Raw genomic sequence first — 21,089 nt, 5'->3', positions numbered from 1 at the left:
TCTTCTTCCGGGCAGGTCAGCAGGCCCCCTCCCCCGTTAGGCATCCTGACTCAGAGAAGGTCACGCCAGCAGGAGAAACGCCTCTATTGAGTGTCCTGAGCACACACACAGCCCAGCCCCACCTGCCCCGCCCCGGGAAGCAGGGCCACCTAGGTGAAGAGGCGGAGGGTGCCGTCAGCCCCGGCGGAGAAGACCCACGGCTGGGTGGGGTGGAAGGCCACGTCCAGCACCCCCAGGTCTTTGGTCAGGCTGTGCCCCTTGAGCACCTTCACAGGCACCAGCAGTGGGTTCTGCAGCAGGTCGCTGTGGGGAAGGAAGAGGCTCAGGACGTGGGCGGCACAGTCCCCACGGGGGGGCGGGCGGGCGGGCGGGCAGGCACCGGCACTCACTTGTACACCATCCCGTGGCAGACGATGACACTGCCGTCGTCGGAGCCAGATGCGAAGAGCGGGTACCGGGGGTGGAAGGCCACGGCCCGGAGGGCCTTCTTGTGGTGCCTGAGGGGGGGGACCAGGTTGAGGAGGGTCCGGGGGGGGGGCGAGTAGGGAGCAGCCTGCCACCCGCCAGCACCTCACCTCAGCACCCTGTACGGCCTGGTGGACAGGTCCAGGTCAAACCACACCAGCTTGCTGTCATAGCTGCCACAGAGGACGTTGTCGCCTGGGGGAAGACGCGGTGGTAGGGCCCTGGTGGCCCCCTCACCTGCCCCCCACCAACCAGGGCGCCCCCTCACCTGCCGGGTGCACTGCCAGGCTGGACACCCACTTGCAGTTGGGCGTCAGCTTCTTGGTGAGCTCCTGGCGCAGCAGGTGGTAGAGGCGGACGCTGCGCTGGGAAGCCACGAGCAGGAAGGGCCGCACGGGGTGGAAGGCCACGCACTGCACCTGGCCGTGGCCGCGGCGGAAAGGGCTCTGGCTGCGGCGCCGGCTCAACTGGTGGATCAGCACCTGGCTGCGGCCCGGGGTGGCCAGCACCACGGCCATGTAGTCCCCACGACCGTGCCACGTCGCCTGCGTCACTGGCTGCGGGAAGGGAGGTGGGCTCAGCCGCGCCCCCCCCACCCCGCCCCCGCCCTCCCCCACAGCCCCCGCACCTTGCCGTGGCAGATGCGCAGCCGCAGGCCGACCCGGCGCTCCTCCTCCGAGGCTTCCAGCCAGTGGGCGGGCTGCGCAGCAGGCTCCACGGGCGGGGTGAAGGCGCTCAGCAGCTGGTCCGTGCTGCCCACCACCAGCCGGTCCCCCAGGGCCGGGTTCAGCAGCAGGACCGCGTCCTCCCTGCGGCCAGAGCCCAGTGAAGGCCCCCGGGCACAGGACCACCCCTGCCGGCGCGGGCACCCCTGGCCTCATACTCACACTGCCACAGCCACCAGGCAGACGGTCGGGCGGGGGTTCCAGGCGACACTCTTCACCACGCCCCCCACGGGCACGGTCCTCACGCAGCGGGCGGAGGCCACCTCCCAGAGCCGCACAGAGCCATCGTCTGAGCCTGAGCACAGCGGATGGCCTCTCAGCACCCAGCCCCCAGCCCAGTCCCCACGGCAGGGCTGCCCCACCCGAGGCCCACCTGATGCCAGCCACTGGCCACCCGGGGAGACACTGAGGCAGCGGACGAGGTCGCTGTGGCCCCTGTAGACCTGCAGAGAAGGGGCAGTGAGGGACGGAGCCCCGGAACTGTGTGCTACCAGCCACCCCGCCCTGTCTGCTCACCAGGGCCTGGCACGTGGGGAAAGGCTGCAGGTCGCGTGGCCGGGGCAGTCTGGGGATGAGGTCCTCAGGGTCCACGTTCACCTGGGAGAGGAGCACGTGGGGTCAGCTGTGTCCACCCCCACTCCCCGACCCCGCCCGGGAGCCCCCCCACCCCACCCCCACCGCACACCCTCATCTTGCGCTGGCGTGGGCACAGGTAGAGATCAAGGCAGCGCTCGAAGCGCTCCTGGATGAAGCGGCTGTACGCAGGCACGGCCCGCAGGCTCGGGAACCGGCGCGGCAGGAAGTTGAGCCTCCTCTCGTCGGGCTCCCGCTGCTCCCAGGCCATGCGCTGTGAAGGCAGGAGTGAGCCCGGAGCGCGGGGCGGGCGGGGGCAGGCAGACCCCAGCCTGCACCAGGCTCACCTCCTCCTCGCTGGGCAGGTACTCGGGAGGTGGGTTGTAGGACTCCGCGTGGCCCGGTAGGGCCAGCTTGGGTGCAGGCACGTGCATTTTGTGGCGGCCCAGCACCGCGTCGGGGTCCTCTTGGGCCCACAGGTCGTAGAAGCTGGGGGTGGAGTCCCGAGGACGGCGAGGCTGGATCCAGCCCATCTTAATGGCGTGCACCATGCGGGAGACCTGCAGAGGCGGCAGGGTCAGGGCGGGGGCGGGGGCGGGGGCGGGTGGCCGGGGGCGGGCCGGAGGATGGGGCCGCACCCACCTTCTCCTTCTCCACCAGGGACGGGATAAAGCTGCGCTTGTCAGCAGGCCGGTTGGTCACCGGGTGTATCATGAGGTCCCCACTGAAGAAGTCCACAGCCGGCTGCGGGGACGAACAGAGGGGTGTGGGCCCGGGCCCCGCAGGTGCCCCCAGACCCTGGGGACAGCGGATGCCCCTTACCTCGTACGGGTTGAAGCTCACGTCCCCAAACTGGCCCCTCTGCAGTCGCCGCACCAGGGCCACCTGTTCATCTGTCAGCTGCACACTGTGCCCCGTCATCCGGTCCCGCACCGTACGCCTAGGGGCTGCCCGTCAGAGCCGAGGCCCTGCCCTATCCCGCCCCGCCCCAGCCCACCGGCCCTGTCCCACCCCACAGTCTCCGCCCTACACCCGCACCAGTAGTCAGGGTTGTCCATCTTGTCCAGAAACTGGTCCAGCTCGTCGGGGGTGCGCAGGGGCTTATAGATGCGCCTGCCGTCCAGGTCGTAGCCCACGTGGGGGAAGTCATCATACCACTCCAAGGGCACGTTGCCCACCGTGTTCCGGATGTCCTGGGGCAGGAGGCCAGCATATCGGCACTGGACACCCACTGTGCCCACCCGTCCCTCCAAGCCCCCCAAGAGATACAGACGAGGGGGAAAGGTGAGAGCAAAGGGACTGGCTTCAAGGCTAGCCAGGGGCAGCACCCGGGCTAGCACCCTGACTTGTGCCTTCTCCCTGGGGTGTGACGTGGCAGGGCAGCCGGCACTGTCCCCCACCACCCCCCTGACCCTCAGAGGCGCCGGAGCTGTACCTTCACATTTTCCACTGAAGTGGTGCCAACCCCAGAGCCTCCCCCCTGGATTCCTTGGCCAGGGCTCTGGGCAGCCACAGGCAAGGGTGACCTCATCGCCCGTGGGCTCCCTCCCCTGGCGGGGGGCCTTAGGCAAAACCGGGTAGCCACGGGCAGGGACTCAGGGAAGACCCCACCAACCCACTATAAAGGGAGGCCGAACCCACCGCACTGTGACCTGCAAGCGTTCAGGGACTCCCCAGCCCCCCAGCCCTGCCCCCCACCCCACCCTCAGCGGGCAGAGCAGCCACATTCCTGGACACACATTCCTGGTCGAGGCCCCTGCCAGCCGCCACCCTCCCTCCACCCAGCACAGAGACTGCTGCCCAGGCGGCCGCTTCCTGCAACAGTAGCCCCGGGAGGAGTGGCCCCAATGAGACAGCACGGCCGGGAGCCTGGGAACCCCTCCCCCTTACAGCAGGACAGGACCCTCTGGGAGCTGCCCCTCTGCACCTGCCCCCAGCCCCCAACCTGCCGACTTCAGTTCTCCCCGCTTGCCCATCCTCCAGGTGTGCCCCCGCGTGTCCCTGCCGTTGCTAGGAATGCCCTTCCTTCTCCTGTGACCCCCAAGTCTACACAGCCATCCCTGAATTGGGCAGACAGGGGGTGGGGGGTCGGTGGCCCAGAGAAAAGGCCCACGGGAGCACTCAGCAGGGGAACGGGGTGCTGGTGGGGGGTTCTCCAGAGCAGGAGCGCAGGCAGGACCCGGTAAAGTGGGCACACACAGCCTGGGCCAGACCTGGAGGTTGATGCCAGGAGGGGGCAGGTGCAGGAGACACAGGCTGTGTCATCAGGCGACCCCAGGCACAAACCTGAGAGGGGGCGGCCAAGGGAGCTGGGGCTGAGCTCCAGCCCCTCAAAGCTGTTCTCTGCCCCCTCCTCCGGGCACAGGAGGCCCAAGTGTACATGCGAGGGAGAGACAGACAGGGTGTGGCTAGGCGCTGGGGCCAGGGCAGCTGGGTTAACTTGGTCATGCCAAGCAAGAAGGCCCGGGTCATGGGTCCTGCTTGACCCTCCTGCCCCCCCCGCAAAGAGGGAGGAGAGGAGGCGGCACAGCCCTGGTACCACCCGGAAGGGGGCTCCCACTTTCCCCGCATCCCCCAAAGACAGCAAGATGCTCCAGGCCCCTTCACCGTGGCGCGAGAAGGCAGAGGGACAGAGGGCCCCTGCTCCAAGCGGCCTCCAGGGGCTGGGAGGCGGGGAGGAGGGCGGGCCGGCGCGGGGGAGGGGCCGCCTCGGCTATAAAGGCCCGGCCCGCGGCCCTGCTCCAGCCCGGGACGCACACGTGCGCGCGGCGCCGCAGCCGCCACCGCGGGAGCCCTGAGACCCCGCGCCCCCCTGGCCTGGGCGGCGGCGGCGGCGGCGGCGGCAGCGGCAGCGGCATGCACGGCGCGCCGCGGAGCTGACGGCGGCCGCCGGCCCCATGTCCTTCGCAATGCTGCGCTCGGCACCGCCCGGCCGCTACCTGTACCCCGAGGTGAGCCCACTGTCGGAGGACGAGGACCGCGGCAGCGAGAGTTCGGGCTCCGACGAGAAGCCCTGCCGCGTGCACGCGGCGCGCTGTGGCCTCCAGGGCGCCCGGAGACGGGCCGGGGGCCGGCGGGCGGGGGGCGGCGGCCCGGGGCCTGGGGGGCGGCCGGGCCGCGAGCCCCGACAGCGGCACACGGCGAACGCGCGCGAGCGGGACCGGACGAACAGCGTGAACACGGCCTTCACGGCGCTGCGCACGCTCATCCCCACCGAGCCGGCCGACCGCAAGCTCTCCAAGATCGAGACCCTGCGCCTGGCCTCCAGCTACATCTCGCACCTGGGCAACGTGTTGCTGGTGGGTGAGGCCTGCGGCGACGGGCAACCCTGCCACTCGGGGCCCGCCTTCTTCCACGCGGCGCGCTCTGGCAGCCCTCCACCCCCGCCGCCCCCGCCCCCCGCCCGCGACGGCGAGAACGCCCAGCCCAAACAGATCTGCACCTTCTGCCTCAGCAACCAAAGAAAGTTGGTGAGTGTTGGCCGCGGGTCGTCCCCAGAAAGGGAGGCGAGGAGGATGGGGCGCCCCCCACCTCCAAACCACCCGTGCAACCCACACCTGCCTGGCAGAGAGGGCGGGGCCAGAGGCAGGCAGAGCTCCCCAGCAGCACCTGTTAACCCACGCGCAACCCCGAGCCCAGGGAGGGGCGCAGCACGAGGAGGAGGGCGCAGCTGGAGCAGGCGGGGCCGGGCCTTCCCTGGACATTCTCCCCACGAGTCCCCTGGACACAGGCTCCCACGGGGACCAGACAAGGGCACCCAGGGCCAGATGGGGGAGGAGACCGAGGCAGGGCCGACAACAACTTGGAAGCTAGGGGACCAAACCAGGGTTGGATCAAGCAACTCTGGACACCCACCCTGCCCCCAGGGGAAGGAGACTCAGGGGCAGTGGGATCCACTTGCTCTGCCACTGGCCTAAGGCTTATCGGGCACCTGCCTGCCCTCCCCTGGCCCCTGCCCCTGGGGCTGCCCACTCGGACACCAGTGCAGCTGTGGGACCCGCTGGCAGGAGCGGGCAGGAGACCTGGGGGCTGGGGGAGAGGCCCCGCTGCGGGAGACGCTGGCTGGCCGTGATTTACGGCTTCTGCTGTGCTTGGTGGCACCGGAAAAGCAGGGTGAGCAGGCAAGAAGAAAATACGGCGCGGCTCTCCCCAATCCCCACTTCCTCTCCAGACGGCACGCGCGAGCTCCTGGGGCCTGAACATCTGGGAAATTTAATTTCCCAATTTCGGCTGTGCAGCAGCGTACTCTCCTCCCCAAGCCGCTTGGGGAAGCTGGGCTGAGCGCAGAAGGGGGCTGCTTTCAGCACCCACCACCCGAGACAGCACCCAGTGGGGAAGCCCAGAGGTGCAGGCTGGCACTGGTCTCTGAGCGGGCCCTGACACTGCCCTCCCCTCTGCAGAGCAAGGACCGAGACAGAAAGACGGCGATTCGGAGTTAGAGGCGGACGCTGCTGGGCCATCCACGGAGATGGATCCACCCATGGACCTGACTCGGGCACAGGCCTCCCTGAGGGCACCCCCCAGGCCAGCCCTGCCCCAGCTGTGAGCGGGGCCGATGGACAGACAGGCGGTGGGACTCAGAGTTGGCCCAGCACTTGCCCAGCCCCACTGGAACTTTCCGTGCTGGCTCCCAACCTGGTTTTCTTCTGGTCACTATGTGCTGGCATCTTTGATATGATAATATAAAGTCTGGAAACTTTGTATAATTAAAAACAAAACAATTATCTTCTAAACACGGACGCACACTGTCCTCTCCAGCAATTGAGAATCCACCCTGAGCCGGAGCCCGAGCCCACCCTCCCACCCCTTAGGGCTCCGTGGGCCAAGGTACCCAGTTCTCGGGGAAGGTCCCCCACTTTCCAGGGCTCAGGGCCGGCGCGCCCAGCACCCCCGACCAGGGAACTACGGCGTGGGGTCCGAAGGAGACCTGTGAAGGGAGAGAAGGGCGAGGGACCGAGCAGGACACAGGCAGCCCAGGCCCGGGAGGAGTGTCGCCCCACCCCCGCTCCGAGAGCCTGCCTGGTGTCCCAGTGCCCTGAAGGGTCCTCAGTGCTTGCGGCATGCAACTCACTGGTCGGTCTTCAGGGCCTCGGCACCTCAGCCTCTGCCCACGGAGCCCCACGAAGTGGGCATGTAGGGGAGGGTAAGCGAGGAGCACTGTCTGGCAGAGTGAGTCCCCAGGCCTGAGGGCGTGGACCAGGTGGCAGCTGCCTGTGTGTACCCCTGGGGCCCACCCCTGCCCCCAGCCCTGCAATTTGGCCCCGGCAGCACTGCTCACACCGGGAGGACCCCTGGCTGCCCACCACCCACCCACCCAACTCCCCCAAAGGCCCCACCTGCCCATGAGGAGGGCAATCCAGGCCTCTCCCCGAGCTGTGCACAGCTGGCAGACCATTAAAATCTTGCAGGTGACAATTATAGACTAGTGGCGCGAGCTCCACGGGCACAGCAGAGAAGAGAGGTGGGGGCGGCTCTGTGCAGGCCACCCCAGCACCCCCAGGCTGGCCAGCAGCCTGACTTCCGGCCAGCGGGTGGGGAATGGCCATGAGCGCCAGGTGCCAGCCCCGGGCCCTGCGAGCCCTCAGCGCAGGCTCAGGGACCCCGGGAGAGGGCAGGTGCCGAGGCCCACGTGGGCACCGCAACAGGGCAGGGCTAGAGCCGCCCCCTCCTCTGAACAGACGGGCTCCAGGGAACCGAGAAGCAGGAAGCGATGGTGTAATTTTGGAGGAAATTCTCAAAGCCAGAGCCATTAAGGACTAGAAGGGGGCTGTGTCCAATCTGATAGAAATATAACAGGATAAAAAGTCACAATGGCAGGTTCCACTCAGAGAGAAACCCAACCCCAAACTTCCTCTCCTTAATCCTGCAGGAGCTTACAGCTGGCCAGCCAAAGGGGGGGAGAGGGCATGCTCGGTCACCCCCACCCGCCTGCCTGGAGAGCCAGGACCCAGGAGGAATGTGGGGGTCTGCCTGGGGGATGAGGAAGGCACCCCTTCCGCCCCAGGGCACTGAGGACACTGCGAGAACGCGACCCGCACAGGGGCACGTGGGCAAGCAGGGACGCCCCTCAGGGTCTCCGGCCTGCCTCCGCTGCTCCCCGGGGCACCAGTGCAGTTCTGTGGGGACGGTCTGTGGCCCACCTGCCGCTCACCCACCAGCCTCACCTCTCCATACCTGGGCTAGGTGGGAGTGCACCCTCCCTCACAAATCCTCCCGAAGACGATGGGCGGCAGGGGGCTGCATGCCCTGCACAAAGGCCTGAGAGAAGAGTGCGGGGCGAGGGGGACAGGCAGGGCAAGGCCGGAGGGGCATGGGTGTCAGGGGCCCTTGGAGCCGGTGCAGGAGAGAAGGGGCTGAGGGAGCCTCGGAGATGCCAAGTCGGTAGGAGAGGACAGGCCGTTGGGACGGTCCCCAGGGGCCGGCAGGTCCTGGCACAGGGCGCGTGGGCCAGGCCCTCGGCTGCTGGGCCTGTGACTCCGACAGCGGCTGCAGCTTGGCCAGCCTCGGGCCCGGGCAGTGGGCCCGGTCGCTCCCTGAGCTGCACCGGTAGCAGCAGAGGCTGAGAGCCTGGCCCGCCAGCCAGCAGGAGAGGGAGGGGAGGGGGCGGGGAGGGGCACGCCGTCACCCTCCACCGCTCCAGAAATTCAAACCAGACTGGGGGTGGCGGGCCGGCCCGAGCCCCTGCAGCCCCACGAGAGCCCACTTGGCTACTCACAGCAGCCGCCAGGCCCCCGTCCACCACAAACCCCACTTCCTCCCCAGGACGCCAGCCTCGCCCCTCCACCGAGCCTCCGCGTGCCAGTGCCCCACAGAGGCGGCACGAAAGGAGGGCCCAGCCCGCACCCTGGGCCAGCAGCCACCTCTGCGGGCCAAGCAGGCCTGGAAACGCTCTGATGGCCATCAGGGCCAGGCTGTCAGCTCCCTGTCCCCAGCCTGGGGAACGAGCTGCTGGCGGCACCACGTGATCCATCGCCAGGCCGCCTGCGCCCGCAGGCCAGCCGGCCCCCACCCTGCGCAGCACCTGCGGGCTGCCAGGAAGCACATGTGACCCTGTGGGGGCGGGAGCCCGCCGACCCCTCCAGGGCCCAGACAGCCCCCAGCCTGCGCTCTCCCAGGGGGCCGCCATGCCCCAAGGACGAGCCTTCGGGCGGCAGGGGTCCCCCACCCCCCAGGCTGCACCGGACACGGGCGGCCACCGGCTGATGTGTCGGCTGGGATTTTTCCGCTCTCGCAGAGCCCCCCCTCCCCTCCCCCTCCCCAAAGTGGCTGCAGCTGTCAGGACCGCAGATTGGAACTGCAGGTACGGCGCTGGCCCGCTGCCCACCTCCCTCCCGTGTCTGTCTGAGAGAAAGGAAGCCGGCCCACCTCTGGAATCCTTCACTCTCTCCTCGTTCCGCCTCTCCCACCTGTCCCCGGGGAGCGCGGGGTCAGCCGCCCTCGCTTGGGCTCTCTCTTCCCCTTGCCCCTCTCCGATTACAATGCCGGCAGTGTTCCCTCAGCTCCCCCGACACGGAGCCCCCCCCCGCCCCCCGCCTTCCTGCGCCTCCTCTCTCCCGCACTCCATGGCGGGAGGAGGACCGGCCACGTGCCCCAGGCCACCTGCTGCAGCTGAACCCACGCAAGGTGCTGGCAGGATGAGTCCTGAGTCCTGGTCGAGGGGCCCAAGGGGAGAAAGCCAGGTCCCACTCGGCCTCTTCCTGTCCCAAAGGCCAAAGCCAGCTGAGGGGATCCTGGCAGGGGTCGGGGTCAGAAGCAGGGCCCACCAGCTGTAGCCAGCCAGGCCAGGGTGGGGCGGGCGAGAAACTCGGAACCCCCTTCCCAAACCTCCTCCGTCAGACTGTCCCTCCCAGTTGCCGTCCTCACAGAAGCGCTGCTGGCCCGACCCACCCCTGAGCCGTCGGACATCGTGTGGGCACAGGGCCCCTCCAAGGCCACTCCTTGACCCCTGACCAGTGCCTCCACGGCTGCTGGGGTAGAGGGAAGCAAGTCCACTCCCCCGCCAAGGGGTCCATGGGGGAGGGGGAGAGGGCACCGAGGTTGCCCCTGCTCTTGGGTCCACAGATACCCAAGACCCCCACCCACCTGCCCCTCCCCCTCCTGGGGTTGGCCAGGGTCCAGCGGGCATTCCCACATGGGACACCCAAATCTCGGCTCCCTGCAGGCAAGGGCTCCCAGAAACTCCTCTGGGAATGCTGGAGGTGGGCACAGGCTTGGGACCCCCCTGCTAAGTGCCAAAGGCCCACTATGCTGCTTCACACATCCCAGCCCCAGCCCCTCCAAGACCTCATTCGGGAGGACTCGCCCCGAGCCCCTGCCCACACACGGCCAGCCCCCCACCCCGAGCCCTGTCCTCAGCGAGGCAGCCGCGGCCTGGGCTGGGACACGTGCTGGCCCTGCTCAGCAGCCGGCCGCTCACCCGCCTTTCCTACACAACTTGCGCCCCACAAGCCTGCCCAGCCAGCCCCAGTCTACGGCCACACCTCCAGCCCTAGGGCGACACCCACCCCACCCCCGCCCCGCCCCAGGCCCAGCACCCTCCCTCCCACCCGCCTGGCCCGGGAAACTGGCTCCAGTGGGCACAGGGCAGGCCAGGGCCTCTACCACCCAGGTGCCCCAGTGAAAGGGAGGGTGCTGCTATCCTCCAACACCCTCCCCAGAGGGAACCCTGTCTCCCAAGTGTGACAAGTGGACCCAGGGGGGGCGGCGCTGGCGGGGGGCACCCCACACACACCCAAACGCAGCGGGCCTAGCTGAGAGGTGGTGCCTGGCAAAGGCAGCCAGGGGCGCCCTGAGGTCACAGCCGCCACACCCACAGCCCCCCACGGCCACCTGTGAGGCCACGGTGTCATCGGGGCCCTCCCAGGCCAGGCGGCCGGGGCGACCCGAGGGTCTGTCGGAGCCTGGCCGTGGGGACGGGGGCCCGCCAGGGAGGCCGGCGGCCCGCGAGGCCGAGACGCACGCTCTGCGCAACAGCTCGAAACCCGAGCCGCCGCTGCGCTGCCAGCAGCGAGCGAGCGCCGGGGGCCGAGGGCCGAGGCCGCGCCGGGGGGCTGGGGCCGGGGGCGGGGCCCGGAGGACGCGGCTGCCGCTCAGTAGCCGGGAGGCCATTAGCGGCGCCTGGCGGGAGAGCTGGGAGGACCGCAGCCCGGACGCAGATGCGCCCGCCGCCCGCCCACCCTTGCAGGGCCGGGACCCCGGGGGCTCGCAGCCCCGCCCCCACCCCACCCGCCCAAGGCCTCAGCTTCTCCCAGGCCAGAGGCAGGGTGGGGGAACCCCGCTGCTGCGAAGGCCGCCCAGCCCCCCCGCCCCCGCCCCTCCTCCCGGGGCGGCAGCTGGATGAGATCACGTCTGTGGGGGAGGGGTGCAGTGGACTTGTGGGAGCGGGGCTCCCCCCACTCACGGTGGCCAGGACCCCCGCCACGCGTGGCCTGGCAGCACGTTCAGGGGCTGCAGCCCTGTTGCTGCCTGGGATGTGAGCTGGGGGGAAGGTACGGAGAAGGCCAAGGTGCGGAAACAGGACCCAGGTCTCCCGAGAACGAGAACCGTTGCTCACCCGTCAGTGCCTGGGGCCGGGGTCCCCCAAAGCCATGCACGGCAGAGGCCGGCGGTCAGAAGGCCTAGAAACCCCGGGCCTCAAGCCCAGGCCTGAGGGGTGGGCAGGACAGGGACTGGGGAGGGGGAGGTTGGGCACTGCCACACCGCAGGTTCTCCCCCAGGAGCACGCCTTGTCAGGACACCACTGCTGGAGGCTGGCCAAGGCCTGAGTGGAGTCCTGGCACCACCGGCCACCTCCAAGGATGCTGCGTGGAGGAGGCGCTGCCCGACACAGTGCGACCAAGTGTTCGCAGACGGTGGCCCCTCCCAGGTGCCAACCACCCAGGGCACAGCCCCGGGGCGGGGGAGGCTCCCGCGCTCCTCGCGTGCTCTTGTCCCTTGGGCTCCCGAGAGGACTGCTCGCCACCCCACCTCTTAAGCCTCTTCCCTGAAGCCCACCCTGCTTTGCACAGACGCGGCGACAAGTGTGTGTGTGTCGGGGGGTGGGGGGGCGGTGGGGGGGGGCCGGGGCAGCACTTCTCAGGGAGGAGAGCATCTGTCAGGCCAGCCTGGTCCCTGAAAGCCGAGCTCTGCCGCCCCCTCGAGCCACAGCCGGCTGTGCTGGCAGAAGTACGGCTCCCTGTCACTCAGGCGACATATGGGATAGTCATCGCCGGAGGAAGCAGCCCCCACCCCGGCGGCTCCAGCACAGCCCTGGCCAGGAGGAGCGCCTCCCCGCGGGCGGGCCGAAGCCCCTCCCCCGGCCTCTGCACTCCATTTACAATCATCATCGATTTCTCAAAATACCGAATATAAAAAAGTAGCCGACAGGATGTGGCTGCCGACAGCCAGAGCCCCTGGGAGGGGGGGAGACAGGCCGGGAGCCGCGCTGCACCGGCCCCCCTTCACCGAGCACGCCCGCTGCTCCGGCCAGGAAACCAATTTATTTTGTTTTGTCTCTGTTCTCTGAGCGCACAGAGACCGGGTCGGGCGCGCAGCCAAGGCTCCTGCAGCCGCTGCCAAGAGAGCAGAGGATGGGGGTGGAAGCTGTGCAGGGGAGGGGGCGCGTGTCTCCCCAGCCGGGGACAGCCCCTGGCAGGCGGCAGGAAGAGCCACCGGGGGGCGGGGGCTGCTGTCTCTGCAGGCCCCCCAGCCCGAGGAGGCACACACCCGGAGGGCTCACGCCAGGGCAGTGGGCATGGGGGCCGCAGCCCCGCCCGGTGGCCAGGACACATCAGGGAGGGGGCGGCTGGGCGAACAGCATGGCCACGTCTACCTGGGAGGCTCCTCAGCCCCAGCGTCCCCCAGAACCCACGGGCAGCTCCGGGCAGCTGAGCCACAGCAGCCTCTGGCCAGACCGAGCACCCCTAGCCTGGCAGCAAGCTTTCCCCTTGAGAGCGTAAATGTGAGAAGGACGACCAGATTCACTGAGGGCCCCAGCGGCCCAGGCCTCCAGGATGCCAGGGAGGAAAGGGGCAGAGAACCGGGGCCGCCCGTCTCCTGCCCTCAGTGCCCAGTGCAGGTGCCCGCGGGGCCTGTCACTGCACCCTCACCCCCGGGGCCCAGCCCAGGCCGGCTGGTGTTGGGGAAGCCTCCCCGGGCCTGTCAGTGCCCGCCCAGAGCATAGGGGCGCCCACTGCCTGCCAGCCCCGCTGCCCACCCCCTAGGGCCCAGGGGTGGCTGTGAGGTGCCCAGTGCCCTCCCCTCCCCGCGATGACACACACTCCTGCAGTCACGTGTACCCGACCCTGAAATCGCTCTTCCAGACGGGGACTGGGGCCCCAGGCCAGGACGCCCACTCAGGCCTCGCTGTGGCCTGACCCACCTCTGCCCAGGCAGTGCAGCCCACCCTGCGAGCGAGGAGGCCGCGGCCCCAGCCATACCTCCTCGTCAGAGCTGTCCTCCACATACTCGTCCTCAAACCGCACACTCGCCACCTCCGTCCTCGGCGAAGGGGTCCCGGCCTGGGAAGGGAAGGGGAGAGCAATTATGTTATGTCAGGACACTGACACCCTGTGCCTGGGGCAGATCGCGGGTCCAGGACGCCCGCACCCTCCTGCCAACGCTGAGGCCTAGGTTCCCACACCCCAGTCTCTAAGCGGCTCCAACCTGGTCCCACCGCGGGTCTAAGTGGGCCTCTCAGGGAGGGGGGGGGGTCCCACCCAGGGTCATCCTCTGTCAAGGGCTGGACCCATCATAACGTCCAAGCTCCGGGGGAGGACCCCAGGGAGGGGCTGACACCTGGCAAAGGAACACTTAGCCACCCCCGCACCCCTTAATGCGAACAACGGCTGCAGGGCTCCCGGCCCAAAGGCCCAGCCGAGCCCAGAGCCAGCCTGGGCTCCGGGGACAAGGCCTCTCAGCAGCCGTTCCACCGAGGGGAAGGCCATGGTACTCGCTCTTGGCCACTGGCAGAGGGGCCACAGCCGACCCACTCCTAGGGCAAGACCCTTGCCCCGAGGAGGTCACATCCAGCGCAGCCGGCCAAGGGCCCAGAGAGGCACCCACACTCTCAGACTGCTGGGAGGACCCGGCCCCAGGCTGACCCCGCCCACCGGGCCAGTGAGTGGGTGCCACTGCTCACTCACACCCCAACCTGGAAAACAGATTCTCCCCTTGTGGGGCGGGGGGACCTGGTGTACCGGAACTGGGATTGATGGGGAGAACAGCCCGTCTCTCCCCCCGACTCCAGGGGCAGTAAAGTGTAGCAGGGGCCCCCCACCCCAAGCACGGGCGCCCCGCCCAGAGCCCCGCTCCCCCTGCCCGGGCAGGAGCCAAAGGCCCGCAAGGCAGCTCTCCCTCCCGCCTGTTTTTCCCTCGGTGTAAGGAGGGTGGGAGAGTAACTTTCTTTCCAGGCCAGGAAAAGGCGAGATTCGGTTTCCACGTCTCTCCCACCCCTTGCTCCCTGAGCTGTGCACTGCGGGAGCCCTGCCCGCTGAAAGTGGGTCAGCACTGCCTGGGGGCGGGGGCAAGCGGGGGGCGCAGAGGGCCAGCCTGGGACCCAAAGCTTTCCTGCCGTCCTCACCCATAGCAGCAACCAGCGGACACACCTGCCCCAGGCCCTGGGCTGGCAGGACCCCAGGCCGGGCCACTTGCAAGTCTCTCAACAGCCCCCTGATGCCAGCCCGTGGCTGACAGGCCACTGGTCACAGCAGGGTCGGCAGTGCAGGCCACGGTGCTCCAAGGCTGCCAACCGCCAGCCAGTCTGATGCCCCCCACCAGGCACCGGACCCCAGGAGCCCAGCACCACCTGCACGACAGGCCACCATCCCGGGGCCCTGGCTAGCCCCAGTGATGCCTGGGGAACCAGACACAGGCGGGACCTCAGCAAGGGGAGGGGACACCCAGCAGCGGGGCTGTGAGTTCCTGGGCAAAAGAGGTGGACACCCGGCAAGGAGGGCCCTCCCTCACGGCACCAGGGCTCTGAAGCCACATTCTCCCTCCAGAGGTGACGCTGCAAGGCAGATGGTGGCCGCCAGGGGGCCGCCGTGATGCGGGGCGTGGCCCAGCTCCTGGGACCAGGAGGACCTAACAAACCCCGCCCCTTCAAAGTTTAGAGGTACCGTAGCCGGGCAGTGGCCACCGTAAAAAAGGGAGAACTCGCACAGCGCCGCCCTCTCTCCGCTTTCTGAAGCGGCCCAGCCCCAGCCCCAGCCCCCAACATCCTCAGGCACAGGCACCAGGTGGAGAGGGGCTGCCCAGAGCCGCCAGCGCCCACCCCAAGACGGGGTCAACGCCACGTGCTGCGGGCTCGCAAACGTGTCCATGTGGATGGCTGGGGGCCCACGGGCAGGACCAGAGGGAAGTGGGGTTCTGCAGGCAAATGTCCCAGACCAGGGGACCAAGGGAGGCAGGACGGGCCTCTCCTGGGAGGGGCTGCAGCCTCGCATCATGACTGGCAGCTCCACGGTCAGGTGCTGCTGCACGGCTTGCTTGCTCTTGGAGCCCTGAGTCCCGAGAGGGGGGACAGGCAGGCAGAAGTGAGATGCCCAGTGACAGCCAGCCACTCAGGTCACCCCACCCAGACGTGTGAGTGAAGCCCAGAACACGGGATGTGATCTGAGTGACCACCCTCCGAGGGCAGAACATACTAGAAACCTGGGGAGGGTACAGGAGAAGCTGACGTGCTTCACAGCTGAGGGGGGGCTGTGGGATCTCCTAAACCCACTGATCATGTCACCCCAGATGCGACACCACCCCACCTGCCCTGAACTCTGATCCCCAGAAATAAGAGTGTCTGACGCTGGGCCACGGCCGGGGCTCTCTGGGACAGGCCCGGGCACATCCTGCCTGAGGTGGCCTCCACTGACTGGGCCCGCTCCCTCCCCAGGAGCCAATGCCCAGACCCCACAGTGCACAGGCCTGGGACTCACAGCTGCTACTGGTCTCCTGGCGGCCCTGCCCACCACTCCCCAGAGCTGAGCTGAGACCCAGATGGGCTCCCCTCCTGCCCAAGGGTTTGCAGTAAGCTCCGTGCACAGACAGTACAGGCAGGACTCTTAAGTTATCTGGGAGATGCTAGTTGCACATTAGGCATCGCTACTAGGTCTTCTGTTACATTCTTTTTTTTTTTTTTTTTTTTTTGCGGTACGCGGCCCTCTCACTGTTGTGGCCTCTCCCGTTGCGGAGCACAGGCTCCGGACGCGCAGGCTCAGCGGCCATGGCTCACGGGCCCAGCCGCTCCGCGGCATGTGGGATCCTCCCAGACCGGGGCGTCCCCTGCATCGGCAGGTGGACTCTCAACCACTGTGCCACCAGGGAAGCCCTGTTACATTCTTGAACGTGGCAAGCAGATTCAACTAGTGAAGATGGGAACTTCTGTACAAAAGAATAAGAAAACAAAATACGGGAAAACCCACACAAATGAGAAAGGACCAAACCAAACAGGACAAGCAGAAGAATAAAACGGATCTAAACAAGCACAAAAATGAAGAAATGGCCGTCAGCACCTAAATCCACTCAAGGTGAGAAATCAAGAGGAGGCCCAGCAACGCGAGACCTATGGGACAGGAAAAGCCTGCCCAAAAGCACCACCAAGTGCTACTGGGGGGACACAGGGAAGCAAGAGGCCCTGGGTGACTGGGGGTGCCCGGCAGCAGGAGCCATCACCTGAGGGTGGAAACAGGAGGCGTGTGGGCGGCCAGTGGGGGAGGGGCCCGGGGCTCCCCTTCAGCTTGCTCGCAGGGGACAACCCACGGGCTGGGGCAGGTGAAGGTGGGTCGGCAGACCCTCGAGAGGGCCCTGAACTAGCGGAACTCCCCAGCGTGGTAGGAAGGTTCTGCAGGTTAGCAGCCCTGCAGTAGCTGCAGGATGAGAGGAACAGGCTGACTCGGGGGGCCCCGATGCAGAGCATGACAGGGCTGTCACGGGGGCCGCTCCTGGGTGTCTCGTGCGGCCAGGCTCGGGGGGAGACAGGAGAACACACAGGAAGCAATGACTGGCCTGTTCGTGAACAGGAGACGTGGAGAATCGCCAGCTCCACCAGGTGGAGCGGTGGATGGCTTCTGAGGAACGGGTGGAAGAAAAGGGGAGATGGGGGGACTTCCACCAGGAGTCAAGAGCACACCCACCTCTTCAATTCCCGCTCTTGGCCTGGACGAATTCCAACCCAGTACTGAGGTCCCCGCTTTAGAAGAAAATACTCCAACACCCCTCAGCTACAGCACGAAGAAGCCAGAGACGTGAGTGCCCAGGCCAAGCAGGTTCCAGGGAAGCTGGCAGGGCTCCAGGACGACCCACAGGGCATGCGGATGGGCGCTAAGAGCCTGCGCACGCGCGGGGAGGGGAGCACGGCACTGGTGGGAGACAAGGCGGGGTGAGGGAGCACCGCCGGCCCAGCGGAGCACGGAAGGGAGGGCCCGAGGGCCTGGCTGCCAGTGGGGGACGCCTGGGGAGGGCGCAGAGCCACAGGCAGCCTCACCCCCTCTGAGGACGCCCCCACCCAGGTGGCCTGGGCCGACTTCCTCAGACAGAGGGCTCAGAGGGCACCCTGGAGGGCCGAGGGCCAGGGGCGAGGACGGCTCCCCACCCTCTGGAGAGGGTGGGCATGGAGTCTCTGCTGAGCTGCAGCTCAGCACCCGCTAAGCCGGCCGCCAGCAGACCCAGGACGGCGGCACAGGTACCTCTGCGGAGTAGCACGAGCCCAGTGGCTCGCGGGGCACAGGTGGTTAGCCTCGAGATGCCTGTACAGCAGTACCTCACCTAGAGAATTTCAACTAAAAATTCTTTTTATTAAAAAAAGTTATTTAACTTTTAAAAATCATTTCTAAAATTTTGTTTATAAAAGAGGATAAAAATCCTATTTTAAAGGAAAAAACTTAAGCGTGTGGATCCTTAATTTTTTTTTTCTGAATTTTTTTTTTTTTTTTCCGGTATGCGGGCCTCTCACTGTTGTGGCCTCCCCCGTTGCGGAGCACAGGCTCCGGACGCACAGGCTCAGCGGCCGTGGCTCACGGGCCCAGCCGCTCCGCGGCATGTGGGATCTTCCCGGACCGGGGCACGAACCCGCGTCCCCTGCATTGGCAGGCGGACTCTCAACCACTGCGCCACCAGGGAAGCCCCGATCCTTAATTTTAAAAGAGGAGGAAAAGATCCAGGAAGATAATTTAACCATGAACTGTGCTCACCAAGGAGAGTGAAGGCAGCGAATGGAAACATCCTTTACTGAACAGTGTTGATCTAAGATTTAACGTTTTGTCAAGGATGGAATATTTTGTAAATTTAAAAAGTTAAGGGACTTCCCTGGTGGTCCAGTGGTAAAGAATCCGCCTTCCAATGCAGGGGACGCGGGTTCGATCCCCGGTCAGGGAACTAAGTTCCCACGTGCCGCGGGGCAACTAAGCCCACGTGCTACAAACTACAGAGCCCAGCGCTCTGGAGCCCACACGGCACAACTAGAGAGAAGCCTGTGAGCCGCAACAAAAGAGCCTGTGTGCCGCAACTAAGACCCGATGCGGCCAAAAATAAAATAACTAACTAAATAAATAAATAATGAATCTTAAAAAAAGAAGTTAAAAAGGAGAAAAATCTGCCCATAAGCCCATAAAGCACGGGCAAGGCAGTCTGTGGACCATCTTCTCTTTGTGCACCAGCGCTACAATTAAAGCTTGAATGGGTGGAGAGTTTAAATTGGATTTAAAATCTTTTCTTCCTAGGAAACAGATCAAATAAGTGTGGCTTTTGGTTTCCATCATGGTCCTAACCTCCAGGACACCACGGCCATTCAAACTATAAACAGTTACAAGATCGTTTCTAGGATGCTCTGAACAACCAGTGTTGTGTTTTACTTAAATTAAGCTTTTCTGTCATTTTCCTCACTTAAGACAAGAGCGGGGTTTGCCTTTCCCCATCGTCACAGCAACAGGCAGGACGGCAAAGCCTCACGCGGCGGCCAGCTGGCTCCTGCGCCCCTGAGACCAGGCCAGGTGGATGGAGCTCCACTCGCTCCCACAAGTGCGGGGCCACCAGCTCCCCCCAGGCAGGCCCCTGCAAACAAATCCCACCTTGGGCTTTGCCCCTAGGAAACCCAGCCTACAGCTGAGTCTAGCAAAGTGCCCTGAGCCTCAGGAGAAGTGACATCAGGATCACCGGGGTAGGTGTGGGGGCCCAGGCAGGTAGATTTTTGGGGTTCCTATGAACAGAGCACATGACTATGCTTGAAAACTGGTGCCCTAGAGCTCAGAGCACCTCAGCTCCAAGTAAGCGTCCTATCCAGCCCCCACCAGCAACACCCACCCCCTCCCCTGCCCCGCTGCACCAGAGGAAGGACGAGGGCCTTGGGGTTCCCAAGGAACGGGAGAAAGCACTGCCGGGAGCCCCCAGAGAGCCCGATGCCTGGCAGGCACTTTCCTGGCCATGGTCATCCAGGGGGAGAGCCCGCCAGGAGGCTCCTTGCCTACGCACCTGCTGCCTGGGGGGCTTCTCCGTCCTGCTGTGCTGCTCATGGCTGCTGGCCCCATCCTCCTCCTCAGCCGCAGCGTCGGCCTCACTACTGTCACTGCCGGGATCCTCCAGGCCTGAGAACACACTTTCCTCGCTGTCGGAGAGGCCAGGATCGCTGCCAGGCCCAGGGCTGAGGCCAGGAGCACCGAGGAGAGAAGGCTAAAAGGAGCACGGCGTCAACGAGCCCACAGCCCACGCAGCGGGCACCCTGCGCTGACCCACAGCTCTGTGTGGCCGGCCTCCAAGGCCACAGCCCTCAGGCCACAGCCTCCACCTCCACCAAAACCACCTACCCAACCCAGGCCTCCCTCACCACCCACCTCCGCCGACAGCAGGCCGCGTGCCCTTGGAAGAGACATTCAACTCCTAGCATCTCACAAGGCAAGGACTTTTCAAGGAGCTCAGTTCCCATCACATCACCCACACCGGCCCCCTATCCTCCACACCCCACCCTGGCACTTACAGACCCAGAGCTATGAGGACACTAGGGTGGGGTCTGGGGCAAGCAGAGGACCCCAACCTGAGGGCCTTTTCCCACCTGAAGCAGAAGACTCTGTATCCAACCAGATTGGGACTGACAGTTGATCAGTAAATTGTAAAGGTTGGTTGAAACGACATAAAAACTACACAAGCTTTACTTAAAAGCAAGTGTTTCCATTCACCCCCTCAAGGGGTAGGACCAGAGCTTCCCCCGAGCAGAGCTCTACTGACCAGACACTCCCCGATCCCTAAGTCTACAGGACGCAGTGCACGGTGTGGACCTTTTAGAAGTGCAACAAGAACTTGCAGACTTTTAGCAAGCGTTTATCTGAACGGAGAATTCGCTGCTTTTCAATTGTTAAGTCTCTCACCTAATTGGACAGCCTGCACTCACCAATTACTTGGCAGCACTCAGCTTCCACAGAAACGACTCTGACACACACTAACTACTCCAACACTTAGGAAGCCATACGATTAAAACAGCAAGTGAAAATGGCACAAATGATTTGGGCACAAGTACAAATGGCTGCTGATGGGTACAGAGCCAAGAGGACTTGTCGCAAAGTGAGCGGGCAGCCTGACAACCCAGCAACGTGGAGTCCCGGCTCAGAGAGGCTCGACTGTACAAGCCTTCGGCGGCTTTCTACCACCGAGATTTGATGACACCCCACAACCCAGCTGGGGTCCAGCTGGAAATCAGGAGTGGCCATGAGTCCAGCTGAAACGATGCATCCCGTGCAGCAGGCTCTGCCTTACTATTCTCGTACCCTCTTTTACAATGTGTGCGACGTATTAGTAACGTATCAACAGACAAGTAGTTACTGCAGGCTCAAATCCCTTTAACGCAGGAAGCACAATTCAAAGGGCTAGGGAGGCTGCCGCACGGGATGCCAGCCCTCCTTCCTAGCTCTCTCCGGCCCAGACGTTCTTCCAACCGCAGAACAGCCCAGCCCCACACCGGCTACCCCTCGCGCAGGGGGTGCTCCCTGCCCAGGACGCCCCCACAAGGCCACCGCCAGCAGAGGACAGGCGACCCTCCTCCACGCTTTCCCCGGCCTGGCTCTCCGGGGCTGGCGGCCTAGGAGCCGCCACGTGCGGCCCAGATGCACCTCCCCGTCCCGCTCGCGCAGCCCGCGGTCACCTCCTCCGGCTCCAGCTCCGGCTCCGGCGGCCGCTTCCCCGGCAGCGACCCCGCCGCCGCCGCCTCGCGCCCCACGCCCCGCGTGCCCGCCATGCTCCAGGCCAGCCCCGACCCGCGCCGCCACTTCCGGCAGCGACGCGGCCGCGTGGGCCTGGGGGCGGGGCCCTCAGGGTCAGAGGGCGCAGGGCGGGCCCTGGGTGGGGCGGGGCCGGCGTGCGCGCGCCGTGGGG

At 66.0% G+C, this 21,089-nt stretch overlaps 2 protein-coding genes across 3 annotated transcripts; one reads left to right on the top strand and one right to left on the bottom strand.

The window, feature by feature from the left end:
• Positions 1 to 59: 59 nt before the first annotated feature.
• Positions 60 to 20,986, bottom strand: BOP1 (BOP1 ribosomal biogenesis factor). Of its 2 annotated transcripts, XM_029202186.1 has the most exons (16): positions 20,860 to 20,986; positions 19,200 to 19,397; positions 13,181 to 13,261; positions 2,802 to 2,956; positions 2,586 to 2,703; positions 2,406 to 2,507; positions 2,111 to 2,323; positions 1,876 to 2,037; positions 1,707 to 1,787; positions 1,564 to 1,633; positions 1,353 to 1,485; positions 1,094 to 1,274; positions 734 to 1,022; positions 576 to 660; positions 390 to 497; positions 60 to 303 (listed from the first exon to the last, which is right to left on the bottom strand). In XM_029202186.1, the coding sequence occupies exons 1-16, from the start codon at positions 20,950 to 20,952 to the stop codon at positions 150 to 152; spliced, it is 2,223 nt and encodes a 740-aa protein (XP_029058019.1). In that variant the 5' UTR covers positions 20,953 to 20,986; the 3' UTR covers positions 60 to 149. The 2 variants fall into 2 exon arrangements, with proteins under 2 accessions (XP_029058019.1, XP_029058018.1); XM_029202185.1 differs by having other exon boundaries at positions 70 to 303; positions 2,406 to 2,703.
• On the top strand, positions 4,514 to 6,496 carry SCX (scleraxis bHLH transcription factor). The gene is made up of 2 exons (XM_029202306.1): positions 4,514 to 5,233; positions 6,164 to 6,496. The coding sequence occupies exons 1-2, from the start codon at positions 4,661 to 4,663 to the stop codon at positions 6,200 to 6,202; spliced, it is 612 nt and encodes a 203-aa protein (XP_029058139.1). The 5' UTR covers positions 4,514 to 4,660; the 3' UTR covers positions 6,203 to 6,496.
• Positions 20,987 to 21,089: the final 103 nt, after the last annotated feature.

This window comes from Monodon monoceros, unplaced genomic scaffold (genome assembly GCF_005190385.1).
Source record: "Monodon monoceros isolate NGI ecotype Baffin Bay Population unplaced genomic scaffold, NGI_Narwhal_1 Super_Scaffold_5, whole genome shotgun sequence".
In the NCBI taxonomy this organism is placed as follows: Eukaryota; Metazoa; Chordata; class Mammalia; order Artiodactyla; family Monodontidae; genus Monodon; species Monodon monoceros.
Note: the sequence above shows the minus strand (reverse complement) of the source record. Positions and strands in the feature narration are given on the sequence as shown.